This window comes from Aptenodytes patagonicus, chromosome 2 (genome assembly GCF_965638725.1).
Source record: "Aptenodytes patagonicus chromosome 2, bAptPat1.pri.cur, whole genome shotgun sequence".
Lineage (NCBI taxonomy): Eukaryota > Metazoa > Chordata > Aves > Sphenisciformes > Spheniscidae > Aptenodytes > Aptenodytes patagonicus.
The window spans coordinates 30652252-30672955 of record NC_134950.1 but is presented as its reverse complement, the minus strand read 5'-3'; the positions used below and the strand labels follow the sequence as shown (position 1 = coordinate 30672955).

The following is a 20704-nucleotide window of genomic DNA, read 5'->3' as shown; positions in this document are numbered from 1 at the left end:
CCACTTACTTGAGCATAGGAATAATTTTGTATAATTTATTGAAATATCTGGCCAGTATTGTTATGCATGCAAGTTCTGAAAACAAAGAGCAAAACCAAAATGACTCCTTAATTTAGGCCTCAAATTACATGTCTGATTTAGAATAGTTGAGTAAGAACCACATGTTGCCAAGCATTTTAGGAAATGAGGATTTGTGAGACTAAAAGATCAATTAAAAAGCTGATCTTCAGGTTCTTTTTTTTTTCCTTAAGGAAAAGCCTTGTCTCTAGGGGTTAATATTGATATTGATTATACATAAAATCCCAAAGATTAATTATGATCATAGTGATGATGCCCTAAATATTGATTCTTCCAATGGTGCAGTTTTTTAAAAGGCTGTAAGGCTAAAGGTAGTAAGGCTGAAGCTAGTACTAAGCAGGGAATGTGTCAGTGGGTTTCAGCTCCAGAGAATATTTAGTGTTTCCTCCAACTAAAACATAGGCATTATCTTGATTACAGGAAGAAGGCTAGCAAAAGCCCGTATCAAAATATCTGGATGACACTAAGAGAATCAAGAAGAAGCACAGTTTTTCTCCAAAATATATAAAGTCAAATTATTACAAGCATGATCAGGTACCACAAATGCAATGTACTGGGAAAGTCATTATGAACTATGTACGGGATCCCCCAAGTTAAATGTAATAATGACAATGCAATAAGGTCATAATTTTTTAAGGTATTTGGCTTGGTCTTACTCTACATTTAAATTCCAAAAATGGGAATTACACAAAACTACCACACCATATGCTAAATGGATTAAAAGCCAGTAAATCACAAAATGCAACTGTGAACAAGAATGCATCCTCCAACAATTGTATTCCTAGTAGAGTCCCTCATGTATCACCATTTGGCCCTAACCTCCTTAAAATATTTTATCTAACCTGGAGAAAAAACACAAAGCTATCCCTGACATACTTTGGGTCTGACAAAGCTGAGGAAAATCACAGGTAATGAAATGGCAAGCTGCTGCTACAAGGCATGCTGAATAATCTGGACACAGACACTGAAATACGAATATCTCTATCACCCATCCAAAACAAGAAATACAAGTCATGTTTCCAGGACATGGGAGCCTCTCCTGGGAATCGCTGCTTTGGAACAGGTGTTAGAAGCCTTGGCAAATAACTACCTAAGAATAACTCCTTAGAGTGACACTGTGGACAGACTTGGAGTAATTTATGCAGTCCAAGTAAAAATTCCTGTTTCACCCTACCAGAACTCTACACTACATCATTTGTGTAACTGCTTCTCGGATACTAAGCCCAGTTTTAGTGCCCTCAGATGATACTGATCGAGCTCACCTAAGAGAAAAAGAAGAAAGAATCACATAATTAATCTCATTAAATAAACTGGAAAAAAAACCCTGATTTTAGTGAAGATGTCCCCCTGTGAACAGGGAAAGTTCTGTAATGACTTGGTCAGTCTAATAAAATCTATACGGTGAACAGAAATTCAATAACATCAAAGAGCTTAAACCAAACCAGAAAGTCAAAGGAGACAAATTCAGAAGGGAAATACTTTTAACAATGCTTTTTTTACACATCAGAACAACTACGCAGGCTTGAGTATTAGTGGAAGCAAAAACTTAATCAACCAGCAAGTATAAGATAACAGGCAGTAAACTTGCATGGCAATGAACGCACAGAGGAGATGTCATTTCTGACAGCAAATTTAAAAACTTCTTATGCTGGAGACAAAGCTGAAGACCACAATTCAGTGTCCTGCATGTTTTCACATTTGGGTGACTTTTTGAGTATTTCACATGCATTTCCTGCAGCAGTTCAACCAAACTAGTGCAACCACTGTTTGCAACGAGGATAAACTGCAGACCAGAAAGGCATCTTTTACAAAGACTGAAATACATATGACCAAACGCAACTGACGCATTTTGGCGGATGTCACGTTTATCCTCAGCAGCTTCTGAAAGTAAATTCAAAATGATGCCATAACCTTTTTGGCTTAGAATGAGCTCACGACTGCAAAGTGAAATGATTAGACAATTGTGGGAAAAAAATAGAGCTGTCAAAATGTGCTGCATAAGAGAAACTTTTAAACATTGATAGGAATGGCTTTGACAGAAATTTCTGCTGGAAAGTATGTCAAAGGCTGCAACTTACTTGTTGCAAAAGGGGATTAAGAAGAAATGGGAGAAAGGGGGAAGGGGATAAAACCAGGCTCGCTAGAGGTGAGCCGAGGGGTGGCGTGCCGATGCCGGGGGCGAAATCGATAGCCCAGCTCAAGTGCATCTACACCAATGCACGCAGCATGGGCGGCAAGCAGGAGGAGCTGGAAGCCATTGTGCAGCGGGAGAGATATGACTTAGTCGCCCTCACAGAAACATGGTGGGGTGACTCTCACGACTGGAGTGCTGCAATGGATGGCTACAGACTCTTCAGAAGGGACAGGCGAGGAAGGAGAGGCGGTGGGGTGGCCCTGTATGTTAGGGAGTGTTTTGATTGTATAGAGCTCAACGATTGTGATGATGGTACGGTTGAGTGTCTATGGGTAAGGATGAGGGGGAAGGCCAACGAGGCAGATATCCTGCTGGGAGTCTGTTATAGACCACCCAACCAGGATGAAGGGGCGGATGAAGCGTTCTATAAGCGGCTGGCAGAAGTTTCTCAATCGCTAGCCCTTGTTCTCGTGGGGGACTTCAACTTCCCGGACATCTGCTGGAAATACAACACGGCAGAGAGGAAGCAGCCTAGGAGGTTCCTGGAGTGTGTGGAAGACAACTTCCTGACACAGCTGGTAAGTGAGCCTACCAGGGGAGGTGCCTCGCTCGACCTGCTGTTTACTAACAGAGAAGGACTGGTGGGAGATGTGGTGGTCGGAGGCCGTCTTGGGCTTAGCGACCATGAAATGATAGAATTCTCGCTTCTTGGTGAAGTAAGGAGGGGGGGCAGCAAAACCACAACCATGGACTTCCGGAGGGCGGACTTTGGCCTGTTCAGGACGCTGGTTGAGACAGTCCCGTGGGAGACGGTCCTGAAGGGCAAAGGGGTCCAGGAAGGCTGGACGATCTTCAAGAAGGAAGTCTTAAAGGCGCAGGAGCAGGCTGTCCCTGTACACCGTAAGAAGAATGGGCGGGGAAGACGACCGGCCTGGCTGAACGGGGAGCTCTTGCTGGGACTCAGGAAAAAAAGGAGAGTTTACCGCTTGTGGAAGAAGGGGCAGGCGACTCAAGAAGAGTACAGGGATCTCGCTAGGTCGTGCAGAGAAGAAATGAGAAAGGCAAAAGCCCAGCTAGAACGCAATCTGGCCGCTGTCGTTAAAGACAACAAAAAAAGCTTTTACAAATATATTAATGACAAGAAGAGAGCCAAGGAGAATCTCCATCCTTTATTGGATGCAAGGGGGAACATTGTCACTGAGGATGAGGAAAAGGCTGAGGTACTCAATGCCTTCTTTGCCTCAGTCTTTAACAGGCAGACCAGTTATCCTCAGGGTACTCGGCCCCCCGAGCTGGAAGACGGGGACGGCGAGCAGGATGAACCCCCCGTAATCCAAGAGGAAGCAGTCAATGACCTGCTACGCCACCTGGATGCTCACAAGTCTATGGGGCCGGATGGGATCCACCCGAGAGTGCTGAGGGAGCTGGCGGAGGTGCTCGCCAAGCCACTCTCCATCATTTATCAGCAGTCCTGGTTAACGGGGGAGGTCCCGGATGACTGGAGGCTTGCCAATGTGACGCCCATCCACAAGAAGGGCCGGAAGGAGGATCCGGGGAACTACAGGCCTGTCAGCCTGACCTCGGTGCCGGGGAAGATTATGGAGCGGCTCATCTTGAGGGCGCTCACAAGGCATGAGCGGGACAACCAGGGGATCCGGCCTAGCCAGCACGGGTTCATGAGAGGCAGGTCCTGCTTGACCAACCTCATCTCCTTCTATGACCAGGTGACCCGCCTAGTGGATGAGGGAAAGGCTGTGGATGTGGTCTACCTGGACTTCAGCAAGGCCTTTGACACTGTCTCCCACAGCATTCTCCTAGAGAAGCTGGCAGCTCACGGCTTAGACAGGTGGACTCTGCGCTGGGTCAAAAACTGGCTGGATGGCCGGGCCCAGAGAGTTGTGGTGAATGGAGTTCAATCCAGTTGGCGGCCGGTCACGAGCGGTGTTCCCCAGGGCTCAGTGTTGGGGCCGGTCTTGTTCAATATCTTTATTGATGATCTGGATGAGGGGATTGAGTGCACCCTCAGTAAGTTTGCAGACGACACCAAGTTGGGTGGGAGTGTTGATCTGCTGGAGGGTAGGAAGGCTCTGCAGAGGGACCTGGACAGGCTGGATCGATGGGCCCAGGCCAACTGTATGAGGTTCAACAAGGACAAGTGCCGTGTCCTGCACTTCGGCCACAACAACCCCATGCAGCGCTACAGGCTTGGGGAAGAGTGGCTGGAAAGCTGCCCAGCAGAGAAGGACCTGGGGGTGTTGGTCGACAGCCGGCTGAACATGAGCCGGCAGTGTGCCCAGGCGGCCAAGAAGGCCAATGGCATCCTGGCCTGTATCAGAACTAGTGTGGCCAGCAGGAGTAGGGAAGTGATCGTGCCCCTGTACTCGGCACTGGTGAGGCCGCACCTCGAATACTGTGTTCAGTTTTGGGCCCCTCACTACAAGAAGGACATTGAGGTGCTGGAGCGTGTCCAGAGAAGGGCAACGAGGCTGGTGAGGGGTCTGGAGAACAAGTCTTCTGAGGAGCGGCTGAGGGAACTGGGACTGTTCAGCCTGGAGAAAAGGAGGCTGAGGGGAGACCTCATCGCTCTCTACAACTACCTGAAAGGCGGTTGTAGCGAGGTGGGTGTTGGTCTCTTCTCCCAAGTAACTAGCAATAGGACGAGAGGAAATGGCCTCAAGTTGAGGCAGGGGAGGTTTAGATTGGATGTAAGGAAAAATGTCTTTACTGAAAGAGTGGTGAAACATTGGAACAGGCTGCCCAGGGAAGTGGTGGAGTCCCCATCCCTGGAGGTTTTTAAAAGACGTGTAGATGAGGCGCTTAGGGACATGGTTTAGTGGGCATGGTGGTTTTGGGTTGACGGTTGGACTCGATGATCTTAGAGGTCTTTTCCAACCTCAATGATTCTATGATTCTATGATTCTAAATAAAAGTTAATTCTCCTGTTTCCTGAATAAATTTTTATTTTTAACGATGTCTGAATGAACATATTGAGCCTGGTAAAATAATGTATATATGTACTTCAAATTTAGTCTGAATTGCTTCAACTTTCAGGTCCAGGATCTTGCTGTACCTTTATCTGCTAAATTAAAAAGCCGATTAGTAATATTTTGCTCTGCATCAAGTCAAACAATTTCCATTTTGCTAAGCTAAAATAACCAAGTGCCAGCTATCGTTCATGGTTGGTTTTGTGTCATCAACCCGTCTGCTGTTGCAAAGGATTCAGGGAGAAATCACAGCCACTTCTCCCATTGTGGAGAGAGAACTGGAACCAGTTCTTCAGAGGAGGTCTAAGCATCGCTGCCAATGCAACACAGAGAAGCAGGATCTCACTGAAGCTTAGTTCAGTTGACCTTTCACGACGACTGTGGACCACTTCTCATAGTCACCGGCAACAAAACTGATCTAATAGTGTACTGCCACCAGAAAGGGGGCAGTGGTTTTGGTTATTACATGTATGACTGTAACTTTTGCAGAGCACATTGTTTGCTTCTGCCCAGCCGATTACAGGATCCTGATTATTTTGGCTCTGTGCTCTGTCAATCTTTTTTTTTTTTTTTTTATTTTGCCATTTTCCATTTTAGTCAAGTATAAACTTTTTCAGCAATAGCTCTGTTTTTACAGACCACTGACAGGCACATGAAAGAGGGCAGAATCAAGGTCTCATCTCTGTGGGGCTGCTTTGGAGATTCCTTTTCACAAGTTAAACTGAGATCTCATTTGCCAGTTTCTAAAGCATTTAATGTGTCATGTTGATTTTGTCATCTTCCAGATATTTATGAGACTTTTCTCATCTCGTTTCAAGAAGTTTGAGTATTATACATCAACATTATTATCCTTTAATCAACCAAAATTACAGAAAATATAATGTGAAGCTGGTTTGATAGGATTATTTTCCATAAACACAAATGAACTGGCATTAATTATGCTACTCTCTTTTAATTCTTTATTAATTCAGTTTCGTATTAGCTGTTCCAGTATTTTTCCAAGAATTTATGTCACACTGACAAGCCTACAATTACTTGGGTCATCTCTTTTATTCTTTTTTAATACTGGCACGTTAACTTTCTTTTGCTCTCCCGAAACTTCCCCTGTGTTGCAAGAGTTACTGAAAATCAACATTAATAGTCAAGCTCCTCAACGGTGCCTTTAAACCTGTCAGATACAGGTTATCCAAACCTGCTAATTTAAAAATATTTAATTTCCTGTTCCAAAGCAGAATAGAAACAGCTTCAAAGTTCCTGAAGCACCTACAGCTCCAGATCAAGCCAGTAAGAAGTGGGAATGCTCAGGGTCCCCCATCATTTGGAATAACTCGTAGAAGGCAACGACAAGAATAATTTCTGACTGCGATACAGAAGAGAAGGTGACAAGCAAATACTCTTTGACCTGTAAGTTGTTAAAACACAATTGTTTCTGTTTTAGCAGATGCGGGAACTGAGATGTGGGGAACCTTAGCAATGCCCACGGTACACATACGAAACCTAAGATTAGAATTCAGGTGGTCTGAGCCCCTCCGTGCCTAACAGCTATAGGCAGCTCCTCACACATCCTCCCCTGTGTAAACCAGAGGTTCCAACCAAAAATCACCACATCAAAGCACACACAAAAATGTACAACTGTTTATTATTAGCTGACTATCTCTTTATTGGAATCACAGTTAACAATGACTATGAAAAGGGAAGTAAATCAATTAACTGCTGATTTTTTTCATTCCTTCTGTACAATTGCTGGGTTTTGCCTCAGAGTGAATTTTCCTTGTAAAGCAGTCAGCACACATGCAGTTAGCATGATGTATAAGTAATTTTTAAAATAAGACTGATTATCATTTGTTTTTTTACATTGTCTTTTTATGGAGATAATGGCAAAAAAAAAGTAATGCAGACATACTGTGTTAGGAAGCTAGAAAAACAGCTAAGGACATTACATGCCAAACTGGGCCAGTACCGTATTGAAAAACAAATATCCACATTTTAAGTTTATTTGTTGTAAGGTTGAACTTCTGAAACATGCAAGTATGCATGAGCTTAAAAGAGTTATGAAGTCAAAGGTAAAAAAAATAAATTAAAAATCTAAATAAATGTCTGATATAGTCTAGTACTAAAACAGTCACACTTCTATATAGCATTTTCTGAGATATGTTCAAGCAGGAAAGCAGCTGAGACCAACTAGTGTCACTGAAAACAAGCTATAATGTTAAAATATTGAATTGCTCTTGGCCAGAGTAGCTAATATGAGTTATAAATTTGAATTCTGTTCCTTTATGCTTACTGCTTGGAAATGTGGAATGATCCAGCAACAATAAGAAATCTATATAAATTGAATACTGTATTTGCTTCTTTGTGATTTAGCATTCTAAAACACTCAGGCAAAAGAAAGGCTGCATTAAGAGAACATCAAGTGACTCATATTCAGAAGATAGGCAATACCATATCTGAGATTGCTTTTATAATGTTAATTCAGCTCAGCTGTGTGAGTCCCTTTCCAAACAGCGGGTCATTTAATGAGAGCATTACTTTTCAGAAGACCTCTATCTCACTCAGATCTGGGAATAAGTCAACAGTTTGTGTTGAAGACGACGCTAAATGTGAGGTAACCGAGCCCTCATTTGCTGTAGGAATGGAATTTGATGTAGTAAATGAGGTGGCACTTGCAAAAGGGTTGCTGGATTAAGGAATTTGAATAGTGCCCAGAATTCAAACTTTTCTTTCCCTATACAATTCCAAGGTCATACTGAAATCACTAAAACCAACATTTTTAAAAATTGTCATTAGTTCTGTTTTCCTCATTTTTTATACCCCATCTTAAATCCCCACAGCTTGATTTGGTGGAATTTTAAACTCTCATAGTTGTAATTTAACATTTTGTAGACTGTATGCCTTAAAGGAATTGCAGCTACCCACAGTTAGTCAGAAGTTGAGTTATAGGATACCTGCTATACATCTAAACCAAAGTGACAGTGACAATTTGTCCTTCTTTCCTTTTTTACTATTCTTGGAACTTAATTCCAGGAGACTATAGGCACTCTGAACTTATTAATTACTAGGAAAAATCAGGTCCAAGGTACCTTGGCTTAGGCATCCAAAGCTAGTGAACAATTTTGGCCATACTTCCTTTGTTTCCATCTAAAAGATGTGGAAGAACCGAAATCTGTATATAGTGGCTGAATAGCCATACAAGGTGTATGTCCACCAATTCCCCAGCTCTTTGCCCTGCTTCCTAAGATAAAGAAACATTCATAGTTGGACCCGAATCTCCATCAATGGTTCTCAATCGAGGTGCTTGATCTGAATTGAAGGATCTCAGGGAACATCACAAAATGCATTTGTTGTGCAACCTACACATCAGCTTAAATCACTTTCTGCAAAGCAAAGATGATACCACTGATTCAGCTCATGACAGTAAAGGCAAATTAGTGGGTTTTTGTGAAGTGCTCACAAGCTGTCATGAGGAACACCATAGAAAAGTCTGTAAGAAATTAATAATGTCTATCAAGAACAGCATCTGAGCAGAGAGTGATAAATAAAGTGCAAGGTCACACGTTGAAATGGGAAGAAAGTAATAGTGAATTATCTGGGCACCATCCATTCTATCCAATAAATGAGGTAGGGGTATATTGAAAGAATAGTTTATGATCTGATAATCAAAGGCCATTGTAAGGTGCCTTCACAGAAGGGGCAGGTTAAGATTGCACGGGCAATTTTAATTCTGACCTGTTCTAACTGTTCTCGTCTTTGCTGATCCTTTGGCAACAACCATTGAAACTGTGGGGTATGTGCGTGCCTGTTTATGTGCCATTTCCTAGATTTTTGTTAAAAGAAAAACTATCTACTTCGTATTACGAAAAGATATATAGATGCAATTTATTTCATATTACATTTCATTGGGACATTTGAGTTCCCTAATTTGTTGAAACTGCTAAACCTCTAAATCGGAAGTTTGTATCATTAACAGATACATGCTCCAATTACCCAAACATACCCTGACATATGTATTCACTACGTACCCAACTCCTTATGGAATTCAAGTGTATAAACAAGCTCAAGTAGATCTACTGACAAGAAATTACACAGAAATTACACATCCAATTGAGCAACTTCCCCCCCGATGTCTGCTTTTTCTAACCATGTGGTCTACACCACCATATTATTGTCCCATACACTTTTTTTTTCTTATGACTTCCATTTTTATTTACATATTAAAACATGGGTTTAAATAAGTGATTTGATCAATATCAGTTGAAAATCTGTGTCACTGCCAGGCACCTCACCTGCATTTACAAATCCCTGGTTGGTGCTTCAGTAAAAATCCTTCCTTCCTTTAGTAAAATCCTTCCTTCCTTTTAACATTCACTGGAATTCAGTTCTTAAAATATTACTCCTATAAAATTTTGTCGAGTCTTGTGAGTTTTTAAATCTAAATACCAAGAGAAATGTTTTTCCGATAGCACTATTGAGTGAAATTAAACATTGATTCCTGCCTTGCTTTCAGCAGGATCCAGTCTCCAGCTCAGCTGTATTCACTTCACTCCTCACTTGCATGGGCTTTGCTTCCTACAGCATTTTAAAAGGTCTAATTTTTACTTCAAATTTTCATTCTGTGTACATCACCATCTGTGAGAAAAGACACTTTCTACGTGTACTTGTTTTCATTTGGGGGCTTGTTCCAGTGCAAAGTCAAACCCTCTTAAACCTCCAATTGGTTCCCAGCATTATTCATGGGTAACTATACTTTGGGTAGCTATGTATAAAGTCTTTATCTATCATTCTGACCGCTAAAATTTTGATACATCAGAGAATTGAATCTTCTAGCAAGTATTTTTTCATTCTCCTGTAAGTGTTATAATATAATGCTCTGTAAAACTATTTCTCTCACCAATACAACATCCAGCAACCCAGCATATCATGGTGTAAGAGAGATGTTAGTCTGGAGCCATCTGCTGGTTGTATTGCTCAGCTTTAACAGATTTGAAAAACCACTTTACACATGCATTTTTATTGTAATTATAAAAATAACAGCATATATTAATACATTAATCACCTAAGTATGTGATGTTTCTTGTGTACTTGTTCTTTGTTTTTAAGTTTAAATACTCAGCGAACTTAATATGGCCCAATTATCAAAATAAAAAATTATTTATCTTGCTTTCATAAACAAAATAAAAACAGAGGGGAGGAGGCCTAAAAAAGCTCTTATTTCTCAGTAACACTGAAAAGAAACCAAGGAATAAGGTAATATTAATGCTAAGATGTAAACAATTTAGTAAAGTAATCCACATATCTTTAGTTTTATTGCTGTGACAAAGAGGATAAATAATTCTTATTGCCTTATTTGATGCTTCATAAGATTTCTCCCTGAATTTGTATGTGTTTTTCTAAAATAGCTAAGATGCACCATGCATGGTTTTCTTGGGATTAAAAAAGGTCTTAGTCAATTTTATGACACTCTTCAAAGGTTTTTATTAAAAATAAATTCAGACAAAAAAGGTAGCAGATGAACAGAAGTATAAAGCCTTTAAAACCAGAAGTTCTAATAAACAAGCTACTACGAACTAAAAATAATCCAGACAATTTAGTTTGGAGACCAAAAGTATATTTATGTAATGATGCTGTTAGGTATGTATTTACTCATTTATTATATGATAGCATTGATAATTATTTGTGCTGTAATTTAGCACTATTTCTATTATTGCAAGAACATATGCAACTTTAACTGTGTCTTCAGGAGCAAGAGAGAGCATTTTACAGATTTTACCAGTTTAAGAGAGATTCTTTGCACCTATTAAATAAGTATACATATACATCTACGTATATGTATGTATACACACACAAAAATATATACATACTAACTCATTATGCTAATGTCTATACATATATACATGCATGTATATATACATATAACTGCATATATGTATATATGTATGCAATATATGTATATTCATCTATATATGTAGGTACATATACACACATGCATGCACATGCATGCACGCCTGTATATCACACCTGACATCTAACTTGTACCTTCTGCAATCTCAGTTAAACACAATCCTCTGTTGACTGTTAGTTGCACTGGGATTAAACATTTGCCATTATTCACACTTGCTCTCAGTAGATTCATCAGCAGGAGAAACTTCCAACAGGAGCTGTAAATGGCAAGTAATTTTATCAAGAAATGGAAAATGCAATTTAAAATGTATAAAAGGCAGATAAACAATAAGACTTCCCAGCATAAACAGGAAAGCATAAACATATTGCAGGTTTGGAGACCAGACTATGGGAGCTAGAACCAGGAAGGAAGACATTGCCACCATCACAAATGGAACTGGTAGAAACACCTGCAAGAGGAAGAAAAAAAAGGGTTTAGGAAATAAAATGACCAACCATGATTTTATGCCTCATTCATAAAAGCAACAATGCGTTCTTTCCCACACTAGAGTACTGTTCCTCATATTGCTGCAATCTCACCCAGGATGAGATTCATCTGACCTCAAATTGCCTACAAGATAGGCAACTGTTCTAAAATACTTGTTCAGGCTCCATCTATTGTCAAGGGGGACAGATAGGCAGGCCCTGAAAACCATTCATCCACATATGATATTATGGGCTCCTAAAAGAAACTCAGGGTTGGGTGCCTACAAGAAGCCTTGACAATGAGCATGCACTTCTAACCCTAACTAGCTGTTTCTGACAGCTACATTGAGATTAAATTAAACCTATCCTTAACGTCTGTGGTTGTGTCAGGAAAGATGAGAGTAGATCAAGGTTTAATTAACCATGAATAGCCAGCCTGGATCCCACACTGTTCTGGTTACTGCTCCACAATAGTATGGTTTCACATTGTTTGCACACCTCCCCCACTCTGCATATATCCATCTCTTGTTTTCAAGTGCAAGCTCTCTGGGGCAGAGACCATCTGCCTGTTTCCTTTCCTTCTACAGTGAAGCAAAGTTTTTGAATAAGGCTCTCAAGGTTGTGATTATTATTCCTATTTTTGTAGTGACTATCCACTTTTGACTTGCACTTGTTCTGTAACTTTTGCATGCTACCCATGACTCAAAAAAATCTGCAAAAACATTTTATAACTTATTTCCATTTACTTTGTATGGTCGATGTAGATGAGGTTCCCGGTATCGAAGTACAATCAGGCTTGCACAAGTCAATCCAATCATAAGCCAGGCAGAAAATCCAAAGTAATTTGTTAACGTAATAAGGTCAGAGGGGATTATAAAAATGGATGCAATGGTGGTTGAAAAAATCATGGCTGGTGCTGGAGTACAGGAGTGGACATTAAGCATGGATATTAAAACAGGTAAATGTCCTGACTGACTTCCAGCATAGCTTAATCGACCTAGTGTGAACATGCTGCTGTTGAGGGCACCAAATATTGAGACAGCAACAGAGAGAGGAATGATCCAGGCAACAGAGGGGATCACTCGATCAGCCCAAGTGACTGCCACAGCAACTGCAAAAAAGAAAAGCATTAGTCTAGTGTAGGTACCATGCTCTGAATTACTGACAGACTCAACAGAAATGAAACTTAACATACATGAAATACCCATTATTTACCAGCAATGCCTGGTTTTTGTTACAGTAGTCAAACATGACTAATCTAATCCTAAAGGTATTTAATTCAGGAGCTAAAAATTTCCTTTGGGGGATGACAGCAAGAAGGAGTGCTGCCTGCCAAAGAAAGCCTGGTAAACCTGCTGGGGCCAATACCACGGTAATGGACTGCCAAGAGGGAGCAAGCTGCATCTCACTGCCATGAATCACAAACATACACGGATGGGCAAGGCCACGTGGGGAAAGAAACGAATGCATTAGTCCCCTGCGTGACCACAGTGATCTACTATTATGAGGAAACTGCCAAGATGAGCGCATGTACATGCAGAGACAGGTCAGCGAGCGTGTTATTAATGAGGTCTTGCTTTGGGTGGAACTGGGAAATGTGAAAGATTATTTCTGAACAAGAGATATTCAGTATTTCCTGGAAATTAGCTATAGCCCATATGGTAGCAAGGACTAATATTTAGTGGGCCTATAACCAACCGCCATGAGGAATATAGGTCTTGCAGTGATATGCGCAGCATAGGTTATTAGAGATGGGGAAAACAACCCCTCAAAAAATGTAGTGATCAAACAGGAACTGCAGCAATGCATAGCAATGTTTGAAACAAGGGCTATAATTTTAAGGCTATCTCCTCAGCTGACATACATAAGCACAGCTCTCCCGGTATGTTTGGAGCTGCTCGTGCCAGCTGGGCAGCTATTCACGGATACTCTGGTATTTGCTGCCTCTTTCATTGTAGGATGGATCTGCAAATGTATGCATCTCTCCCAGCAGATAGCCTGATAATGGCTGAGTGATAATAGGAGGTTCCTGAGTGACAGCTACACTGCTCCCATTTATGTTATTGAGCTGTTCTCACAGGCAAAAAAATAATTGATCCATCCAAATGAGGTATGTTTTTTGTCACTCCTGGAGGCAAGGTGTGACAGCTCAGCCCTCATTACATTGGTATTTAAAAGGTGCTGTTTGGACAATCAAGGAGAAATACAGCTCCTCCTGGACCTTTTCATGGACAGCTTATTGGTACAGGATCTGAGAGAGGCTTTACACACACTGGACTTTTGCATAGGCTCTTCTAAGGAATCACAACATTTATCATGAATAATCCACACACACACACATGAAATGGCTACACTTTTGTGTCCATAGGCTTTTCTATATTGCTTACAATGGTGGACTCGTCCACCTCTGTTGTGGTTTAACCCAGCAGGCAGCTAAACACCACACAGCCGTTCGCTCAGTGCCCCCCCTCAGTGGGATGGGGGAGAGAATTGGGAAAAAAAGTAAAATTTGTGGGTTGAGATAAAGACAGTTTAAAAGGACAGAAAAGGAAAGGAAAATAATAATAAAAGAATACACAAAATAAGTGATGCACAATGCAATTGCTCACCACCCACCAACCGATGTCCAGCCAGTTCCTGAGCAGCGGTCACCCCTCCCCCGCCTAACTCCCCCCAGTTTATGTACTGAGCATGACGTCCCATGGTATGGAATATCCCTTTGGCCAGTTTGGGTCAGTTGTCCTGGCTGTGCCCCCTCCCAGCTTCTCGCTGGCAGGGCACGGGAAGCTGAAAAGTCCTTGACTAGTGTAAGCACTACTTAGCAACAACTAAAACATCAGTGTGTTATCAACATTATTCTCATCCTAAATCCAAAACACAGCAGGGTACCAGCTACTAGGAAGGAAATTAACTCTATCCCTGCCGAAACCAGGACAACCTCCTAAACAGTAATGGCTTTAGCCTGAGACATCATGAGGTAGGGAAGGAAGGAGGAGAGAGGATTAAAACTACATGAAAACAAAGGCCTTCTCTATACTCAACAGAGACCTGATCTCCACCTGATTTTCCAAGTTTTAATACACTTCTGATTTCTTTTTAGACAGTGCAGGTCTAAGCCAACATTTTCAACACCTAATAACATCTGTCTGCATTCAGTCCAACTTGTGTCATACACAAGTAAAATTAAGCAAGAATTCTCTGTTAGAATGAAACCCAGACTTCCCACTGGGAAGTTAGATGAGCAGAAGTAACCCAGTGAATTGACATCAGATGGGTATGCTAATGGACCACATCTTTTTAATTAAAAAAAAATCAAATCCATACCTGAAGAGACAATTTCCTTAGGTGTGAGGACGGTCAGATATGAGATGTTCACCAGTAAGTAAAAAACAATTACTGCCGGAACAGCAGTCATCACAGTTAAGGGGATATTTCTGCTAGGGTTTTTCATCTCTTCTGAAAAATACAATTTAAAAAGACTAGTAAAGCAAGCAATGTAGCTTCTGCAAGTGTGTTTCAGTAGCAAATCTGCACAGAGCTTGACAAGACTGACACCAAAGTCCTGCGCAGCCCCTAATCATGGCTCCTAAGCTACATTGCTTGTGAGGTCCTACAGTTGTTCTCAGTTTATTATCAAAGAAGTCTAAACAAAATATTTTTCATTTTTTCAAATCTCTTTTTTTCTTATTTAGCTATTTTTTAACTATCTTGGAAGGAGGGATGGATAGAGGCCTGATAGGCTGATAAAAAAATGACAAAAGGACTGAGAATTAGATTAGATATTAGGAAGAAATTCTTTACTGTGAGGGTGGTGAGACACTGGAACAAGTTACCCAGAGAAGTTGTGGATGCCCCATCCCTGGAAGTGTTCAAGGCCAGGTTGGATGGGGCTTTGAGCAACCTGATCTAGTGGAAGGTGTCCCTGCCCATGGCAGGGGGGTTGGAACTAGATGATCTTTAAGGTCCCTTCCAACCCAAACCATTCTATGATTCTATGATAACTTTTCTCTGATTTAACGTTTGACTTACATTAGAAAATTGATTTGGTAAGAACTTTTCAAGTAGCCATACTTTTAAATCACAAGCTTGAATGTCAGACTCTAAAGCCAGTTTATTTATTCTTACATCACCTCATGAGTCCTGATCTGAAACTTTCTGAGTGTATTTTCCTATTCCTCCACAAAACCTTTCTCTTTGCCCTTACATCAGGAAATACAGAAAATGTAAGGGGGAGAGACTGAAGGTATTGACAGAAGAGCAGTAACGCAGTGGCTTTCAAATGGGGCCATTCCCAGCTGGGTTCTGCTGTTGATTATCTTTTCCAGGGCAAAGTTGGCAGAAGAAAACTGTTTAGTGCTAAGCCTGGCATCTTAGCTTAAAACTACTCTTACCAAATGAGAAAAAACTCCAAACTTTGCAGTTGAACAACTGAGGCACTGGCACACATTCCTGCCCATGTGACAGTCCCAGCAAAAGATGGAGCTGGTTTCCAGAACCCTAATAATTCATCCTCATATAGTCAAAAAGGGTCTTTTTCCTCTCTTTCACTCCTTCATCCCTTCCCTCTCACTTCCTCTCCCCTTCCCGCTTCCCTCAGCATTTACAAAAGGCTTCCTGAGTATTACCAACCAATAACTCACAAAGGGGAAGAAGTGAAAAGTCAAATGTGCAGCTTAACTGAGCTTTTTTTAGGAGACAGAAATCCCTTTCCTCCCTCAAATGTAATTTGTCTCCTGTCCAGAACATCAGCTTTCAGCCTGCCCCAGCACTGGCTGTAGCGCACAGAGGGAGTGAATGAGCACAACAGTGAAATTCAGATACGGACTATCAGAGAATTTGGGATTTATTTCAAATGTAAGAAATACACTTAGTAATTTTGAGTCCAGAAGGGGACAATCACCAAAACTGCCAATTTAAATTTGTCTTTCCATTTGTTTTGTTGCTCGTTACAGTCCTGATGTCCAGCTGGCACCTGATGCTTTAGCTGAAGCTCACAGGAATTAAGTTATTGTTGAAGAATAGGAAATTCAGTTCAGAAGAGGACTATTGCATAGGTTGCATCTGTCTAAACATCTGTGCTGTCCAGTGTATGGTATTTATTACTACTGCTAACTGATCAGAAAATAAATTAATATTTTACTAATAATTTTGTATTTTCTCGGGCTTACAAAGCTAAATGCTTGCCTTTAAGAAAATCCCAAGATTTTAAAATTATACTTTGCTAATTTATCTCACCTTTTTTATTGCAGCATATTGATAATGCTGGAATAGCTGGATTTTAATAAGAACAGTCATTTTTTTAAACATTAACCCAATTTTCACACTGTTCTCACCATTGAACTTTGTGTTATGCATTTCACACGTTCAGTGTATTTAATGTTTTACATGTGATAGAGGTCAATGGATAAATAGGTTTAAAGATATAAAAGCAACATCCATTTGCTTACAACTTAATTCTATAAATCTGATGATACTATAAAACACTATTCATTTAACTCGTGACGTGCATAATTAACATTATGAATATTATCTCTGCAGCTTTCATGAAAAACTGCTCTATTTATTACTGCCACTTGTGTCATCAGATACAGAGTAGGATAAGTAAATGGATATTCAAAAAGGTTTGAATGTTTGAGCACAAGTTATATGAAAGGATTTATACCACTTTCTTTACATTCTTCACCTTCTGTGCAAAACTATTTTCCCAAGGAAGTGACTACTGACCACTCTATACATCCCATAAAATTACTGTATTTTAACACAATTCAAAATGAATTTGCCCACATAAAAAACAGCTGCATAATCTTAGAGAAGGTACAGATATTTAAATACACATTAATCAATTATCTTTTTGGATTTGGTCTTTACTGTGCACATAGTTTGGCATGGATATCTTAATCCTTTTCTAAAAATGCACTGACACTGACACTAAGACAAAATGCAACTTTTTAAGGTATGAAAAAATCTGTTTATGTATGAGATTTTAAATGAACTATTTTGATTTCTCTTGTACTCCTTTGGAAATGTCAGTCTGATTCTGGAGACTGCACAAGAAGCAAGAAACTTCCTTAGAGAGGAACAACGCCTCTTCTACCAGCCCCAACAAACACCGGGCTTGCATAAAACGTGAGAGACCCTATGGTCTTAAAAGAGAGACAAGTTCTACTAAGATGAGCTGAGGAACGTAAGAATGGCAACTGCAGAACAAAATCTAAAGAAGAGGAGTGAGATACCTGCCATATAATTGAGGGACCACCAACCACCATACGCATACAGTCCTTGGAAGAAGGCTTCGGCAATCTGTGACGCGTTGGGGATCTCTGAGCTGAACGCATCCTCAAACCTGGCCAGACTCTCCTTTCTCCCGCCAACGAGAACTATGCCACCGATGGCGATTACAGACAAGGCCATCATCTTCAGCAGAGTGAAAACCGTCTGCACCCACGCAGCCATTTTGACGCTGCAGCCATTCAAAATCCCCAGGGACCAGAGAACGGCCAAGGCCAAGCACTTCTTCAGCACTTCTGGTGCAGGGCAAATGCCGTAGAAGGGCTGGGTGGCATATTCAGCAAACAGCAAGGCTCGAGCAGCATTTGATGCTGGCTTGGTAAATGTTGACGTCCAGATAAAGACGAAGGCGGGTAGGGATCCGAGGCCTCTTTTAATATGGCTGTATTCTCCTCCGGAGAAGGGCAGAGCGGTTCCCAGCTCCGCATAGCAGAGGGAACCCATCAGAGAAACCAGCCCAGATGCAGTCCAGATCGTTAGTGCGACGCCGACGTTGAGCAAGGAATGCTTTAACACCCCCGTGGGAGACACAAAGATCCCTGCCCCAACAATTGATCCTATAATAAAACTTACCCCATCAACATAACCTATATTTCTTTTGAGATGCATCTTGGCCTTTTCTTTTCTTTTTCCATCTTTGGGATCATGGCTCTTTCCTTTTCCCATTTTTTTTCTGTTTTTTCACAGCAGATTATATGACTTCAGAGGCTGGATTACATGGATTTCTCTCTCACTTTGTTGTTAGCAAACTGTCACAGCCCCACTTGCCAGTGAAATGTTAAGGGAAGCCTGGCTTAATCATTCAGAAAAGAGAGCATACTTTGGGTTTTGGTGTCTTCTGTGTGAAGATGATTAACCAAATACTTCAAGAAACACTGGCAAATCATACACATGTTGGTTTAATATGTACTTCAGAAATTATTAAGGTCTGGAGGTACTTTTAAAGAAACCGGCATAACAAATGATGCGCAGTAAATGCTCATTTCTCAGCTGATTTTCATCAACAGATTTCAAATTTTTTATGCAAGTCTTCAGAGACAACTGTGAGAGGTGGGTAAATGTGACCTCTGCATCAGACCTAGGGAAAGGGGAAGGGTATGGCAGCATGAAGAAAGGTATCAGCCCTCCTTACGTTATTGACAGTGACACGGGCATTAGTTGAACAGTCTGGTACTATTTTTCCACCATCAATACATAAAAATGACAGTGATCACCAGTGAATACCAGTATGTTTTGCCAAATCCCCATCAGTCACTGAGTATAGTGGAGCTTGTTCATACTTCACTCATTAAACACTCCCCTAGAAAGAAAATTACCAGTTTATTCCCAGCTTTTCTCGACCACTCATTGTTACAATAGTATCCAAGCATTTCCTAAGCAGGTATTAATCTTTGGACACTGCTGTGAGGGGAAGGGGCTGTATCATCATTTCCATTGCATGTATGCGGAGCAGTGGAAGAGAAAGATGAAGGTTGAAAGTTCCCACCACCTCTTCAGGTGTGGCCACTGACTTCTCTACGTATTTAACAATCCGCGGTATATTTTATGTTCAAAATACAGAAACGGAGCTCCTCTTCAATCAGATGCGGATATACCATTGCCATAGACATTTGCTCCAAGAAAAATGTATTTATTCTTTTTAAGAGATGTAGAGAAAAATGGGCAGAAAGAGGGAAACTGACTGAAAAAGAAGCTCAGCATATACCTTAAGGGTTGTTAAGCACCCAAACTAGTAGCTGCAAAGTTCTTACTTTTTGCCAGTCAAGTTGCGGAACCAGTTTTGTCCCGAAGGTCAAAGCTCAGGAATGCAGCAAACAAAACTCACGGCTTTTACAGTGACCATCTTGAAAGACACAGTGGTTCAGATCGGTCCTGAACAGCTGGATTTTCACACAAGTACAAAATAAATTTGTCTTAAAAATTAGGTTTATGTAATATGTCATCATGTAAAAGACCTGTAGTTAAACTAGGCATGTACACAGACTCCTATTTTTTAATTTTTTCAATGACTTGGTTAAACTGCGTGTCCATCACCACACAGAAACTATGCAGCACAGTCAGTGACAGAACCCACAGCTCCAGAATAGCGTTTAACCGTAAGACAATCCTTCCATTTTCTGCAAATCACTGCAGCACTCACTATATACCTTCACCTCCAAGAAACATCAAGTCCTACAGACTAGAAAAATTTTAGTTACACATGAAACACACCTCTGTTTATAAAATTTTGCACGCATTTTAAATTGCATTTATTCACTTTAGAAATTGCAATATGTATTTAAGTTCAAGTATGCATCTACCATTTATTATGAATAATTCATAATAATTCAAAGTATTTATTCATTTACACACTTTGATGACATTATCCAGAGACTCAACTGCTGAATATAGGGCAAAGACACATGATTAAAATAACCTAGATACGTTTGTAAGACAAGCATAAGATTCCCCTCCAGTGGGGAAGACTGGAAGGTTGCATCATCATCAAAATAAAATGCCAAACTACTGCAATTTTTACAGTCAACAGGGAACGACGACATTTCTTTTGAGTGCCAACTACTGAGTTCTCTTTGACAGTAAAATGAGGTCAAGAGAGTGCTATATAACAGCTATGGTTGAAAGCTGAAACTGCAGCTCATCATTTCTAGTTCTCCTAGCATTCAGGATTTTCCCTTTTAATTTTCTTTCAAAATTCTTTTAGCCTTCAGTGTCAAGTTTTTCATTATCAACTATCTAACGCTTATCATGACTGATACCTTCAGTCACTGTAATTTCTCTAGATTTGAGAGAAACCAATACAGAAAAGTAATGGAAGAACAGTTTTGTTGGCTAAAATGGATATGTATTATCTCCTAAT

General features: G+C 40.6%; 1 protein-coding gene across 2 annotated transcripts; it reads right to left on the bottom strand.

Moving 5' to 3' along the window:
• Positions 1-10643: 10643 nt before the first annotated feature.
• SLC7A13 (solute carrier family 7 member 13) lies at positions 10644-18666 on the bottom strand. 2 transcript variants are annotated; one of them, XM_076332177.1, is made up of 4 exons: positions 17793-18666; positions 14884-15015; positions 12306-12670; positions 10644-11543 (listed from the first exon to the last, which is right to left on the bottom strand). In XM_076332177.1, exons 1-4 carry the CDS (start codon positions 18511-18513, stop codon positions 11298-11300), a joined length of 1464 nt encoding a protein of 487 aa, XP_076188292.1. In that variant the 5' UTR covers positions 18514-18666; the 3' UTR covers positions 10644-11297. The 2 variants fall into 2 exon arrangements, with proteins under 2 accessions (XP_076188292.1, XP_076188293.1); XM_076332178.1 differs by having other exon boundaries at positions 14884-15012.
• Positions 18667-20704: the final 2038 nt, after the last annotated feature.